The 17,500-nt window shown below is 32.6% G+C and overlaps 1 protein-coding gene across 1 annotated transcript in view; it reads left to right on the forward strand.

Annotated features, from left to right (window-relative positions):
* The window catches only part of LOC106877064 (limbic system-associated membrane protein), a 363,596-nt gene that overhangs the window by 62,321 nt on the left and 283,775 nt on the right, over positions 1-17,500 (forward strand). The window contains exons 6-8 of the mRNA XM_089338653.1: positions 2,360-2,647; positions 11,818-11,939; positions 13,817-14,021. Coding sequence (XP_089194779.1) covers positions 2,360-2,647; positions 11,818-11,939; positions 13,817-14,021 — 615 coding nt within the window. The remainder of the gene's footprint in view (positions 1-2,359; positions 2,648-11,817; positions 11,940-13,816; positions 14,022-17,500) is intronic.

Below are 17,500 nucleotides of genomic sequence, written 5' to 3' on the forward strand. Positions count from 1 at the left end.
CAGAGATATTAAGAAATTAGCGGGAAATAATCTATATATGATTTTATGTTTCTCAAATATACTAGCACAAATAAAATGTGTTATTTAACAAAACCGATCGCGTTTTTACGAATTGTTTAGTGTTTGCTTTATATTATTGGGTGGCAATTGTAAAGAGAGAGCTGTGTGATTTTTGGTGCTGGAGTATCTGATATCGATTATATTAGAATATGTACATTATTGATTTCTGAATTTCCTTTAGGGTTACATTATCTCCTTTTGGGTCTCGTAAATCGATTAGAAGAAACGGAACACTACCGAAAATCAAATACGTTCAACATGTTATGAATAAATGGAGAACAATATTGCGGATTGAGGAATAAAAATAAATTAACCCTATCTCCAATGGATGAAAATATTTTAAGGAAATCTCCACTTTTTATTCTTCTTCCGCAAGGGGCCAATACTTTAACAGTCACGTGGAAAATTACTGGATTCGGTCACAATTGTATAATGGAAGACAATCAATCTTCTTATTCATTCGGAAAACGTCAAGCTTTATGCTGCGGCTGCGAAACAACTGAAAACCACGTTGCATAAAATACATATAACTTAAGCAAGTTATATGAAACTGAGATTAGAATATGCGCCCGTACATACTTAAAGAGAAGGAAATATCTGAAAAATATTAATAACGGAATAAATAAAGCAACAATGATAGCAGAAATAACCGAACATACGTTTACGAATATGTTAGTGTTTTGATCTGCAAAAAGTATATCACACTTCTTTCCAAATATTTGAAACCTTATCCAGTCTTTATCTCTTGGTCTGTGTAGATATGAATATCCAGGTTTGCTTTGTCTTTCTTTGACATCGTTTTCTGTTGATATTTTCTGATGTTGACACTACTAATCAGAAAATGCCTGCATTTGCAACCCTAGAAACGTGTAATTTATTTTCTCACAAACTTTAGATATTCTGTTGCCATCTTTCCATTCAAGTCTCATTGAGTGCTAGGGTATTAATTCTGCGCGGCAATCAAAATTCCATTCGTTACTGGTTTGTTTCCTATTTGTTAACGCTGTAAATTCGCTTTTATCTATTTCCGCCCTCAATTTTCCTCTGAGCTCTTTTCATTAAAAAGAAAAAAACAACAACTTTTCCTTGTATTCGATTTCACATTGCATTCCGGTGCTCCTCAATATTTATATACATTTTTTCTGAATGTCTGTTGCTTTTTCTTTTGCCTTATAGCTTCTTAAGACTTACCGCTCTGTTTCATAAAAGTTAGTTTTCTTGAATACTGGAAACACATTTCCTTTGTGGTTTTTTTGTTATTTGTATTAAGTACGTAGCATCTATAGTAAACATGGTTTTGTCTATCCTCTGTATATTTTGCTGGTTTTATACTTCCCTGAACCCTCTATCCCACTTATCCGTTGCAATTATAATCTGTCTATGCGTGAAAGTGCGATATATTCTAAATTGTAGCATCCATTTTGTAGTTTGGAAACAGATAGAAAATGTAGGGAGGTTAGAAAAATGTAGGGTTTTTTTCTGCGTAATGCCTTTTCTGTTTCTTCAAACTTTCATGATACAAATGGCTGCCAGACAGTCAATCACACGTCGTCATAAACACCTATTTTCTAATTAAACATGAATGCGTACAGCTTGTTGGTACCCAATAAATTAATCCGGAAGAACGGCATCTTTGCAATGTCGGAGCCTTTTAATTGACTTTAATGGCATTTTATTTGAATATTTCTTCATAGAAATATTTTTGTGTTGCTATCAAAATATATTGCAAGTGGAGATTAAATAGGCTTGAACTTGCTATGAATTTTGTTAAGATTCCTTGACACAGGTGCTGTTAAATCACTACACTAAAAAAGACGAGTCTATATGAAAATCAATCAATTTTATACAACTTAATTATGCAGCGTTTCATTAAAGTTACCTTAAATTATTTCTGATTGATTCGGTCTCATTTTATTGAATAACTGTAGATACACACATACATTGCACATATATATATATGTGCGTGTGTGTGTCTGTGTGTGTGTGTGTGTGTGTGTGTGTATGTATACAAACACACACTCACACACATGTATCTATAAAGAGAGAAAGAAAAGCAAACAAAACAAGCCGTATTTCGTAGGGTGTTTTGAATGTGGTGTTACATCCGTCTCAAATTTAAACTAAAAAAAAGTTGACAGATCAAGGTATTACATATAGGATAATAATAATATATACACCAAAATTACAATAATCTAAGGTTGTTAAAATGCCTTTTCTAAAATTGATTCAAAATTTCTGCAATGCACCTCGTACACACATTTTTCCTCAATATCATATGTATCTATTTCTATTCGTTCAGATGAACCTACTGCTGAAATCGAAACAGATGTTATTTATTCTGGACCAGGCCACACACTCTCCATTATCTGCATGGTAGAAGGAAGTCCTACGCCAGATGTTAGCTGGTTCTTCAACGGCAATGCCATTACTGACTTTTCTGGAAGAACTACAAGGCTAAGCAAAATGAAGAGCTCAAAAATTCAACACGAGTTGACGATACGACCCCTGATTATTACTGATATGGGACAATATGAATGTTTAGCGAGCAATCGCTATGGCCAGTTTAACGATGCGGTTAATCTTACTGGTAAGAATTTACAAATTCTTTTCTATTTTATCTGTTAAAGAAGTGGAGTATCTTAACTGTAAGAAAAGGTACAGTTCTGATGATTTTTCTATTACTTCTCACTACATTCAGACACTTACACAGTAGAGTAACGTGCTAGAAATATCAGCAAAACAGTACTAAACTCAAAAACATAGAAAAAATACTTAGTACCCTCTCAGACACGAGTTGGACAATTTAGCTTGCATCTCATTTTCAATTAGATCCCTACATACTCACACACACATATAGATATATATACACATCCTCTCACATACATTTGTATATATATATATATGTGTGTGTGTGTGTCAAGGTTCGCTTTTATGCAGAAACAAATTTGTGTTAATTTCATGGCTTACCAAATACATTTCGTAAAATACGGATTTATCATTCTTAAACAATATTGAGAGTGACTTCGAAGTTTCGGCCAGTTTCTCCATGTGGAGAGATTGGCTGTGGATTATTTTTATTATATTCCACTTTATTAGAAATAATTTTTTTTTTATGTGGCTTAGTAATTATTTATTTTCGTTGTGATCAGTATCTTTTCGATACCATCAATCGATTTTTTTTCAATTGATTCTTGTTACTATCGTACATTAATTGAACAAATCATTAAGTAAATGTTTTTGGAAGCTAGCAATTTTATATCTTAGTGATATCGATCAAAATAACAGACTGTGATAAAGATGGTGATATTGATGGAGATGACTGTGATGTTGGTTACAGTGATGAGACTGATGCTGCTGTTGATGATGATGATGAGATGAAGATTACGAGGAGTAGAAAGTTACTAGTTTTGTACTAATGATTGTAACGGGGAAGATGATAATGATGATAAAGATTGTGGTCTGACGATCGTAAAGATGATGATCTTGAAGAAAAGGATCATAAGGATGCAGCTTATATTGTCGTCGATTCTCATGCTGCTGCTCATATAGGCAAGGAGGGGGAGGGTCGCCAGAAAATTAGTAGCGTGCTATTGAGGATAATGGTGGTGATGTTGATGGTGGGGGAATGCATAAATATATATATATATATATATATATATAAAAACATTTTTATATGTATATATACATATGTACACACACATATATATATATATATATATATATATATATATATATATATATACATACATATGTATGCCATACATGAAGCTCATCCCGTGAATCAAGTATCGCCTCCGTCGATTAAAAATGATGCTGAGGATGATGAGGATGAGAACGATACTGCTGATGATGGTAATGATGATGGTGATATAAATGTAAGCTTTAAAAGTGATGCTGATAAGCGTTTTGATGACGATGTTAAGGATTTTGACGATCGCAATTACAGGCATGTTATACCTGAAGGTATTGTTACAGTTGATAAGCGACCCCCACCCACCACCTCATGACGGAGAGTAGTGTTGATGGTGTCGAAGATGACGACGCTAATGACGTTGTTGATGACGGAAGTCCCGACGGTGTTATTAGTCACCGTGATGATGATTGTATTGATGACGATAATGATGGTAATAATGAGAACGCCGTTGGAGAGAAGACAGAAGAGAAGGAAGGGAACGTTGTTATGTTGATAATGGGGATAATAGTTATTAAGATAACGAATATGATGATGGTAATTTGCCTTCGAAATTCTCAGTATTCTTCGGCAATGTTAAATCTTACCAACGGAGATAATACGTTCCATGTATCATATTTACATCGATATAAGAAACTAATGTGATAATCTTCCTTTTAATCTTAGTAAAGTGATCTGAGGAGGGTTATAAAATTCGTAGCAAATGTATATAAGTAGTTCGATTAATATGCCACATATATATATAGCAAGGATAAGTAGCAGGCGCGTGAGTAGTCAGCTGACGATTTGGATATGAGGGAATGCATCAAATTATATGGAATATAAAGCAGCGATTAGATAAAGTGCAACGACATATGACAGTTGATGGATGCTTCAAGGGAACCTTTAATTTGAAGCAATCCAGCAATAAGTGCCTATAAAAAGGAGATTTGAATAGCGAAACTTAGTTGTATTGAGCATCTGTGTAAGCTCATGCAATCAATATGGACTATATTAAGCGGCAGAAAAATATCTTCATGTAAATGGATTATTGGAGATGTTTTAATGATATCTTGTAGTGTGAGATCCATTTGTTGCAGCCCCTAGCGGAAATGATAATTTCATGCCTTAAGCCACAGGGAGTATATATATAAGTTCATGTTTGAAAATATATTACATAGGTGAAGTGTGTGAGAAAATAATTATACAGGAAAATACAAGCATGTATTGCAAATATGGTTAAAAGGTTCACTTCGCTAACTTATTCTCTTTCATTTCCATGTGTCATATACACACATAGACACAAGTACGTGTATGTATGTATATATATATGTATGTATGTATATATATATATATATATATATATATATATATATATATATATATGTACGTATGTATGCCATACATGAATCTCATCCTGTGAATCAAGTATCGCCTCTGTCGATTAAATTTGTTATTTATATATATATATATATATATAGGCGCAGTCGTTGCTGTGTGATAAGGATCTTGCTTCCCAACCACCTAGTTCCAGGTTCAATCCCACTGCATGACACCTTTGCTTCTTTTTATTCTACTATAGACCCAGACCGACCAAATCCTCGTCCGCAGATTTGGTTGACGGAAACTGAAAAAAAGTGCATCGTATATATCTATATGTGTGTGTGTGTGTGTGTGTATCCGTGTAAGTACTCCATCACCGCTTGACAGCCGGGGTTATTGCCATGCAGACTCCCTTATATAGCGATTCGTTAAAGGGATTGATTGTATAAGTACCAACCATTTAAAACATAAGTATTAGGCTCCAATTATTCCACTAAACCTTCTCCAAAGTGGTGCTCCAGTAGAACCACAGCTTAATGGCGAAATAAATGAGAAATAAAGCATAAAACGTGATAAATAAGGTGTAATGGTTTAGCGGAATATACTAAGGTCGTGTAGAACGTAGGTTTATAAATGCTTATTGAGTAGTAAAAGTATTGTATGTCCTGTCTGAATACTCGAAAGACAGATCATATACTTCATTTCTCAGTAATAACGGACTACATATGTACGAAAACAGGAGACGTACAGAAAGTAGTCAGAAAAAAGAATAAAAGAATATCCATTTTATTTTCAGATATTGTCAGGAAAAAAAAAAACGCTATTTGTTTAGTGATATTATTTCAGCATTTACTCCTAGAAGTGCATTTTCCAAATAATAATAAGTATTGATTAAATTAGAAGAGGATGAAAAAGAAAATCAAGAAAGAGAGCAACGCAATGAAAATATAAAACAACAATAATTGATAAATATAAATTTGATAAAAACGAAGAGGGGGGATAAAAAAGAAAGAAACTCAACCCAGTCTGGATATAAACAGCTGTCATAAAATAAAAGACTACACAAGAAAAAAAAATACACATTTGTAGGAAAGTAAAGAAAGATATATGATGAACGTTTTCAGTAACGGAAATTGGCGCATATTACATGCCATGCAACCATTGTTGGATGTATATACGTCTGCCGGTATGCAAAAAGCTTTGTGTTTGTGTGTGTGTGTGTGTGTATATACTTACATATAAACACACACACACACACATATATATATATATATATACGTGTGTGTGTGTGTGTGTAAATATACTTACATATGTATATATATGTGTGTGTAAGTATATACATATATATATGTGCGTGTGCATGTACGTATATGCATGGAGAGGGATATATATATATACGTCTATATACATATATATATATATATATATATATATATATAATTACATATATATGTGCGTGTGCATGTACGTATATGCTTGCAGAGGGATATACATACAAACATACATACGTGTATGTATGTGTGTATATATATATATATATATATATATATATATATATATATATATGTGTGTGTGTGTGTGTACGTGTTAGTGTGTGTGTGTGTGTATGAATCTACGTGTTATGTGTATGTATGTGTGTGTTTGTGTCTGTTGGGGTGTAAATATGTGTAAATATGTTATTGTGCTTCCAGAACACCAGCGTTCACTTCATTATTGAATAAATACAAAAGAGAAACTAACACAAAAACACATCTACACAGGCTCACATACACGCACGGAAGCTCACATACACGCACAGAAGCTCCCACCACCGCACAGTCAGTCAGACAGAGCATACACAATAAATTGAGAAATGCGATGTTATTTGATGTGGTTTTCAAGTATAATGATTTAGTGAGGGGAATATGAACTTTCTCTTCAATCTTTTTCTCCAGCGCTTTCATTATTTAGTTCCATATATTTCTATTCCATTATTAAACTTTGGTATGTTCATTTTTTTCTTTTTTTGCTGATATTTTTTTATGTAAAGATGAATGTAATAAATTTTTAATTCTCTTTACGAGAGTCGCTGAGAATATAGCATGACTTATAAATTGGTTTCAATCTCTTTTCCCCCGGTCAAGATGTTATTTTTTTTTGGTGGGGGGGGGGGGCAATTTTGCTTTAAGCCTCGAATTTCAGATCAGGTAAGGACATAAGCAGATAGTTTTATAAAGTCACTCTTCTTATCTACATACCATATTAGCAAATGTCGTTTTAAAACAAAATCGTAGCGGAAACAAATTAACATTAAACTAGAAGTGCAATACGTAAAAAATTGCCTGGCTGAAATTTCGCAGTCACTATCACTTCTCTTTTTTTAAACGTGTGTGTGTGTTTGTGTCCTGTCTTATCTGACAGATTTGTATGCATTCGAACAAGGCAAGGTAAAACGCTGCACAAATAGTCTCGGGCGCCTATATTCATACAAACAACTTGGATATTAGCATATTATTAGGCCATAAATACCATCACCGTAGCAAGATTTTCTACGTCACCACGCTTCATCAATTATGCATGCTAAACCATGGACTATGGCATCTAAGAACTGGTCGCTTTATATTACAAACGGAAATGACAGATTTGTTAATATGTGAAGAGGTTTGACAAGCTGCAATAATTTAATTAAAGGCTCATTAACTAGAAATAAAAACATATAATTATGTATAGCCTAACTTGAAGAGTCGAGGCATATATATAAGTTATTACGCTTTTATATAAAAATATATACGCTCCCAACAGCCTGCATGTGGGTTCGAGGAAGTAAATAAACAGTAAAGAATAAACTATATTTAGATCTCATATTCCCCCTACGTTCACATTCTCTCATAGTATTTCATTGAGTACTTAATTGTTGGCACTACGTCGCTACAGAGTATATATATATATATATATATAGAGAGAGAGAGAGAGAGAGAGAGAGAAAGAGAGAGTGAGAGTGAGAGAGAGAGAGAGAGTTACAAAACAGAGATCTAATGGATACAAATTAATTTATTAATCATTTAACATGTTCAGTTACAATTGTTTCATTTCACAAAATTAAAATTACAAAACATATGTAAATATATAATTTTCCATTTCAAATATATTGTAAGGAAAATGATCAGGGTGTATAAAGTATTCAAAATGTATCCTAGTGTAATCCTTATTGTCCTTTGTACACCCGTATGACTTTCCATACAATGTATTTGAAATGCACAATCTTATATTTATAATATAATTTACTGTATCTTTATATATGTTTTGTAATTATAAATTTATTTATGGAAAGAAACAACTGTAGGTGTGTATGTTGAGTAATTAATAAATTGAACTGTACCCATAAGATCTCTCCGTTTTCCAACTCGATAATAATGTTTGATATTTTACGATATTTTATATAATATATTTATTGAAGAAATATCTCTTCAAAATATAGTATACTAAACCAGTGTATCTTGGATAAAATATCCCTATCAGAGGTTTAATTATCCTCATTTTGACTATATATATATATATATATATATATATATATATATATACATATACACACACATGTGTGCGTGTGTCTTTGAAATATACGCACGTGAGTATCAACCGGTGAACACGCGCAAATATATAAGCATATATATTTATCTACACAATATGCACCCCCTCCCCCACCAAAAATGTTATACACAAAATATATATCAGCGCATTGCATCAATATGCACTTAGATACTAAAACATATTAAACTAACATATATGTTGATTGCGAATTTGTTGTTGTTTTTCATTATACGTAAGAGAGTTATCGACCGCCATATTTGATCACAATCACCTCTACCTTGCTTCATGTATACACTTTTACTAGTTTTTGGAGAGTTTTTTAGTTCCTTGACATTACACTAATATTTTTGCATGACTTTATTGAAAATGAAAATCAGATTTTGTGTTAAATTGGAAACCAGCTTGGAGCTTATGAGAAATGTAAGACTTTCTATCAGTCTTTGAATATGACGTGTAGTAGATTACTAACACATACACACACACAAACCCGTGCATACACACGCGCACGCACACACAGAGATACGTGTATATGTGTCTGAGTGTGCGCTTGTGTGTGAATGTGTGTGTATACATCCATAAATATATATATATATATATATATGTGTGTGTGTGTGTATTCATATGCATGTAAACAACATTGTACTTGCCCTTAGCAGTTTATTATCAAGTGATCGTCACAAATGAAATAGTATTAGTAAAAACATACCATTACAGCAACAACAACAATAACTACTACTACTACTACTACTACTACTACTATCGACAACAACATAGATGATCTGAAATTGCACACCAAAATATGTAAAATACTATGATCCTCCTGTTCAAATAGTATCGAAATTTAGCGAATATATCTTTTTGCTGCTTGAGTTCAATAAGTGTGTTCTGTCTGTTATGCAGAGAACTCAAAAAAAATTATCTGACGAAATAAGTCATCCAAATATGTTAGCATTAAATCACAGATATAGGATAAAGGAAGCAAGAGTGTCGAGTTAGTGCGTAGGATACTAAAATAACAAGAAGTAAATTAACGTGGTATCGCTAAATATTAAAAGTTATATTCTGCCAATATGTGTGACAGAAAGCTAAACGGAGTTAAGATAACCTTGGTAATCAACATGGAAGTCACTCGACACGACGCTTGTCACTGGGGAAACATTTCCGAGACAAAGAAAATTTCTATTCCATATCCCAAAAAAAAATTCGAATTGAAGTCTCTAGGAAATATAGCAATAACATTGGTTTCCAAACAGTACAGGCGCCCGGTAGACACATTATATTCAATCAACAACGTCACGATAGTGTATACTGTGCGACGTTTTAAAGAATAATAATGATAATGATAATAATAATGCTTTCAAATTTTGCCACAAGTGCAGCCATTTTGTGGAAGGGAATAAGTCGCTTACCCGAAATGTACAGATGGAAGAAATATTGGTAGGCATTTTGCCTGGCGTGCTATCGATTCTGTCACCTCGCCGCTTTGATGATAATATTAATAGCAACAACAAAAAGTAGGAGACCGCAATGATCTTGGTTGTGTAGGAACAAGCCTTAATGATTATTCGAGTAACAATATTAAATATCTACCAAAACAGAATTGATATTTCCTGCAAGTCATTCTGCCTCAGTAAACTTATCTGAATAAAAAAAACGAGACATTTCTGAACAAAAGATAGCTTGGTCTTTTTGCATTTAAGTGTAATGAAAATTTGAGCGGATATAACTGATTTCCGCTGTAAAAAATGTTTTAAGAGATATTTAGATCAAGAGGACAATATATCAGCAGTAACCCTCCTTAAAATGCAGGATATGCTGTTATTCACATCGATACGATGTGAATTACATTCTCACCCATCAATAGCAAACTTAAAACGAACAGGGAATGAATACAGGAATATCACTGCAATAATACACTAGAATTTTTGTGGTAAATTTAGTTTTCGATACAAAGAAAAAACTTTATTACCATTTAGTTGGCATAGAATTTCAAGCCGGCAAACATGCGGAAGTGACTTCAGTTCTGTTATACAAACGAAAAGAAAAATAGAACACAACAAGCCGGATGTTGAAGTCTCCGATGGGAAATTGTATAGCAATCGGTGTTTCATGCTTATTTGATATCAGAAAATACAATAACAAATAGCAGAATACCATACCAAGTTGAAGTAAGTGCTACAACAAAGAAGTTTATAATAGCAGCGATTGTGATTGGAAGTCTTAGGAATAGTATCAAAATACCTGAGAACAAACTTTCTAAAAATTTACCTTAACTGGGAAATAGTTTCAGGAGAAAATGTTCAGAGAGTGCTCAAGTTTGTGACAGAACACATACGAAGAGATGGAAAACAATTTTTACAGAAGGTACACAATATGCCCCTCTTCCTACACTATCGGTGTGATAGGAAGTATAAATCAAATGAGAAAAGCTCCAATTGCTTGTTGCAATCGTCAACAAACAAGAATACTACTACTACTACTAATAATAATAATAATAGTTTTTAAAATTTTGTCATTGGGCAGCCATTTTGAGGAAGGGGATGCATCGATGAGATCGACATCAGTACGTAACTGGTACTTAATTTATCGAACCCGAAAGTATAAATAAGAAAGTCGACCTCGGCAGAATTTGAACTCAGAACGTAGTGGCAGACGAAATACCGCTGAGCGTGTCACCGGCGTCCTCACGATGCTGCCAGCGCACCACTCTCAATAATAATAATAAGAAGAAGAAGAAGAAGAAGAAGCAATCGAAACTTCTGACAAATGGTACAAGCACCAATTTGAGGCTGTAAATCAGAGAGAAAATGTAATGATTCTTTGAGACTTTCCATTATGTATAGATCGGACCATCAAAGTTAATAAACCAGATATTGTTGTCAAAGTCCAAAACAATAAAGTCTGTTTATTGATAGACATGAGCTTACCCTGTGACCATAATATAAACATACTAAAATTTCGACGCCTATTAATTTTTGTAGAAATCTTTCATGTTTCATGCTGTGTGAGCTTTCATACTTCGACGTGAAAAACATTTGTAAAGCATGTAGTTCATTCTAAGAACATATCGGTGTGTTAAAATATACTAAAGTAAGATTCTCAGGTAATGAATAGAAACTAAGGGATGAAACCGGTCGCAATACTTTATGTCGTTAAAATTAATATGAATTTAATATTGTTGTATTCTTCTTTTATAGCTATACCAAAAAAGGTAGTTATAACAAGCGAGCAAGTAAGCGAGTACAGCGAGGCTTATCGGATTTCATGGACTGTTTGGTCAGCCAGTCAACTCGTTTCCAACAAGATATTACTACGAATGGTGAGTAAATATATAATATATACATACAGCTGGGTGCTGAAAAGTTTCTGGTTTTCGGGAATTGAAAATACCAGCGTGTCAATTTATTATGATTTTATTCCGCAATTGTAGGAATCGGTTTTCGAAACCAAAATTGTAGAGGCTTTTTGGAGCGGATGGTTATATAAACAACTAGCTCTGTATCGATTCTGATAAACATAAGCGCGTGCGCAACAAGCTCACATGTGTTGTCTAAATTCAAATATATTAGCGGCTTTTGAGCAGTAGAAAACTTTTAACATAAAACTGGACCATATATATATATAAATGAGAGAGAAAGATATATGCACACATATACATGTTGGACATAGAGAAAACCAAAGTACATGTTAGTAAGCTAAATGAAAAACAATTATGGACAGCGAAGTAGTATTGAAATAGTAATCGAAAAATTCCAAAGTTTTCTAAAAACGACTCGCATAGGAAATATATAAAAAGAAAGAAGTAAAGATGGCCAAAGGTAGATTGAGTTTTAGAGGAAACTTGTAGAAGACAAAAAGTGCAGATTACAACAATGAAAACGGATACTAGACAAATATATTGATGTTTCGTGTAACACACGTTTTACATAACCAGAAGCCATATTAGTCTTAGTTTTTTTCGAACAGACAGATTTCTTTAGAATTTTGCCGTATGATGGTATAGTATCATTAGTGTCTGCTTGTAGCTTATTGGAATTCTTTCGTAAATAGAATTTTCAATTCCACAACAAATGTCACAAGACAATACACATTTGTGTGAAGATCTAGACCACTATATCAACTGAAACACCAATATTTTAGTTTTTCATTTTATCGACGCCTAAAAAGCGAAAAGCTGCAAAGTAGGGCCTTACGGGATTAGAAATCGGAATGTTTAGTACCGTAACGAAAACTATCAAGTTGTTTCGTTTGATGCTTAATATATTCAGTCATTTCCCCACCTCGAGCAACAATTGTTGCAATATCTCAACAGTGGGAGTGTGGCATGATCGATAATATCGAATTCCATTGCTTTAAATGTATATATATAAATTATTGAACCCCTGAAGGATGAAAAGCAAATTAAGATGGTGGGAACTTAAACAGCAATAACTAAATTTAAGAATCATCGGCGTTGTTGGTAATATCTGTTTCAAAGAGCAAAATGTCTTTGGAATAACAGCCTACACTTCTCTAGAAATTTGCGTTGGTGACAAATCAATTCGAATAATGAATATAGGTTACTCTAACAAGAGCTACGCAATAATAACAATTATTAATTGCAGCAGTACCAGTGAAAGAAGACGCTGTAACAGCAGGATTTATATAATAACCTTCGAATCTATATTTATTCTACCAAACTAGCAAACGTTATAGCAAAAGGTAGACAGAGAGAGATATAAGTGGCATGGGAATGCATATTCATGTGAAATTACATATTAAATCCAAACCGGCGTATAAGATACGGATTTCTTCATCAAGCTACCTTCCACGATCGCAAGGATGTCATCATTTTAAGAACACATGTATCATGCACACACGTATATACATATATACATTCATACATGGACCATCTCGTCGTGAAACTACGTATGAGAATTCGACAATATATTATTGAACAACCACACATGACTTAGTTACATAGTGATCAAATGTTTGTGTGTACACACTCACACACACACACACACACACACACACTGAGACAAATATATTTTTTAAGAGTACAACCGCATTACTTGAATCAACGTATTGTTTAATTATATATATATATATATATATATATATATATATGCATATATATATATATGCATATATATATATATGTATGTATGTATGTAAACACACACGGATATCGATTGTATTTCTATTTCTTTACAGATTAATTTTACAGAGCCGAAAGAATGGCAAGAAATTAATGTACCCGTCGAGAAAACTAAATTCAGGGGACGAGGCCAAAAATACGACCTCACCTTTGATATGACTGGCTTAACTGCCGATAGTACTTACGAAGCTATGATACAAGCTGAGAACGATTACGGCTATGGCGAATTTAGTGATGTCCTAATATTTGAAACCCCAAAATGTAAGTAAAAATATTATAATCTACTTATTTCGTTCTAATTCCAGTCATATGGGGACAAAAGAGAATATAAAATGTATCTCATTTTCAGAAGATAACACACATCTTACGTGACATGGATCATATATATATATATATATATATATATATATATATATATATATATATATATATACATATAAACATATATATACAAATACATGTATATATACATATATACAAATGCATATATATATGCTTACATATATGTATATATATATACATATATACAAATACATATATATATATATGCTTACATATATACAAATACATATATATGCTTACATATATATATATATATATATATATATATATATATACATACATATATACGCACACATATATATGCACACATATATATCTATATACACATATATACATATATTTATATATATATACACACACACACAATATATATATATATATATATATATATATATATACGCATAAACCACTCAGATGTGGAAGTGGCATATGTATACATGTACATACATAAATATATATACATACATAATACATAATATATATACATACATAACAAATGCACATATATATATATATATATATATATATATATATATATATATATATATATATAATACATATATATATATATACACACACCTGTCTCTCTCTCTCTCTCACTCCTCAAAGAAAACACACACACATTATATCTATCTATCTATATATGTGTGTGTGTGTGTGTGTGTGTGTATGTGTGTGTGTGTGTGAGAGTGTGTGTGTGTGAGTGTAAGTGTGTGTGTGTATACGCTTATATTTCCTTATCTGTTTTCTCCCTTCGCCTCTCTCCCATTCTCGCCGAACATATAACGTTTTCTTTTCCCTGTACTTTGTAGATTGGGGAACATCTATCGATAGGAAAGCAAATGTTGATTAATACCTGTAATATTACAATTATGTCTCAAGTCCTTTATGAGAAATGCATGCAAAAGTGATGATAGTTGATATTAAGAGAAGAGACTATGAATGTGGAGCATTAATCCATAGCAACATAATGCGGCAGGAATTAAAGACAAGAAAAATCAAGAAAATCCATCTACACACACACACACACACACACACACACACATATATATATATATATATATATATATATATATATATATATATATATATATATATACCTATTGTGTGTATATGTGTAGCACGGCTCATAGCGTGTCCCATTTCCCTCACAGATGTGCCACAAATGGTGTAAACTGCAATGAAATTGCGGTCATGGTTTTAGAATAGAAATGACTGATTTGTAGATTTTTAAGTATGAAGATGATTCTCTGATGTGACAGATCACACATTTTCTCATTCTCGTTTCTCTTTGATCTATCAATAATCTTAAATTTTTGAAGATATTGTGTTCTTTTTCTTAAATAACCTAGATGTATTTGGCTAATGGCGTCAAAAGAAGGAATTAAGGTTGTAGAACTTTTAATATCATCACTAGACTGATTTAATAATCGATGAAGTACAGTAATGCATGAATGGTTGTGTGACGATTCATAGACAGAATTTCCTAGATTCAATGCGCTAAATTATCATCACTTAGACAACATCACGAACGCTTTCACTATCACATGCACATATCCGTGTGTTTGTGTGTGTGCATACATAAATATATATGTACATATACATAAGTGCAATTATAAGAAAATCTGCTTATGTATATAAGCGGAGAGATAGATTGATAGATAGATAAATAGATAGACACCACAATGCCTAAATACCAATCTTTTAGACATTAGGCTATACAAAACCAGAAAGGAGAAAGCTAATTCGATGATTACAGATCCAGTCCATCAGTAGAACTGTAAAAATCTGCAATCTTTCGAGAATTTTATCATTTAAATATATATGGGCAGGTCTAGATATATGACTATATGCATAAGAATACATATATAAAGCATAAAAATCTGCATATACATACATACAAGCAAATATACCCTGTTGATGATGTTGAAATTCGATGAGTGAACCTTGGCTCTATGTTAGATCCGGTTCTTTCTCTATTGTCAAGAAATCATGAAATAAACTGAATGATATGCATACATATATGGATGGTTAAAATGTGAAAGAGATTACAATCAAAATAGGGTAGGGAAGAGGTAATTACCTAGTTTTGGCTTTTATATTTGTGTGCTGGCACATTACAATTCCCATGTATAATTTTTCTGGATATCATCTCGTGGAGTGAGTGTAGCGCTCTATAACCCAGGTGTGGAAAAGTAAAATTTATTCTACTTGACAGCCAGGCAATGCTTAAACATTTTTAGTCGTAAACTGATGATCGATAAATTTAATTCTTGTTAAAATGTTAATTCTCCTCGTGGTTTTACTTCTCGGAATAATTTAAACTCCACGTTAAGCAATCATGAATGATTCATCATCTGTTAAGAATCGCCATTATACGGCGCATGTTACCTACATAAGGTTAGATAAGGTGACCTTTCACTGCTCTGTGGCTTAATGACAAACTTAATCTTGTGTCAGCGTACACACTACACATCCCACTGCTTCTTGTTAACAACTGTATCGACCAGGCGATCAGACTGCATTTCATAATAATATATCGGAAATAGAATCGGGATTTCATATCATAATTTAACAAGATTGCATCTTAAATCTTATGAAGTTATGTGAAATTAATGTATCATCTTAGATGTGAGATTAATAATAATAACTACCGCTATATGTGATTTCAAATTATCTTTCTATCTTTATTTCATTCAGAGATGCGATATTTCCTATATGTATATATTATGTCATATTCTGATACCAATATGGCGATGATGTAAATTTGGTGTCATTATTATACGAGTCATAACACCGCATATGCGAAAGCGAACATTAAATTTCCTGGCTTAGTTTCTAATCACAGATTTCCATTGATTGCAAAATAGTTTTGACTCGCTCTGATGGAAATATCTATCAAATCTGCTTCAAAAGAGATTCAAAAATATATACCTTTTAGATATTGATAGACTTAGTCTGAAAAGTATGGGCAAACACGATCTATGTAAGATTGTTGATAAAAAATATCTACCTATCTATCTATCAATCCATGTATCTCTTTTTCCCCCCATCTAACTTGTGTAGCTATCGATCTTTTATATATCTCAGCCTCTATATTTTGTTCTCCCCTTATTCAATTGTCTAGCTCGATCATTATCCCTCTCCTTCTTATATGAATATAATACGTTATAGTCTGTACATAGATTCATAATCCAAAGTGTGTCCTCATAAAGCACATTTGCATATTCCAGTAGTCCGATGTTTATTGCTGGATATTATATGCTATATGAGCGCTGAGAATACTGGAAAATATCATATGTAGAGTAATTACGTATCAAAACTGAAAACTTGGAAAATTCCGTATTCTTTAATCCCCATTGCATGTTTCATTACTTTTTATTACATTAATTCTTCAT

The sequence above is a fragment of the Octopus bimaculoides genome, chromosome 20, assembly GCF_046866305.1.
Source record: "Octopus bimaculoides isolate indiv1 chromosome 20, ASM4686630v1, whole genome shotgun sequence".
NCBI lineage: Eukaryota > Metazoa > Mollusca > Cephalopoda > Octopoda > Octopodidae > Octopus > Octopus bimaculoides.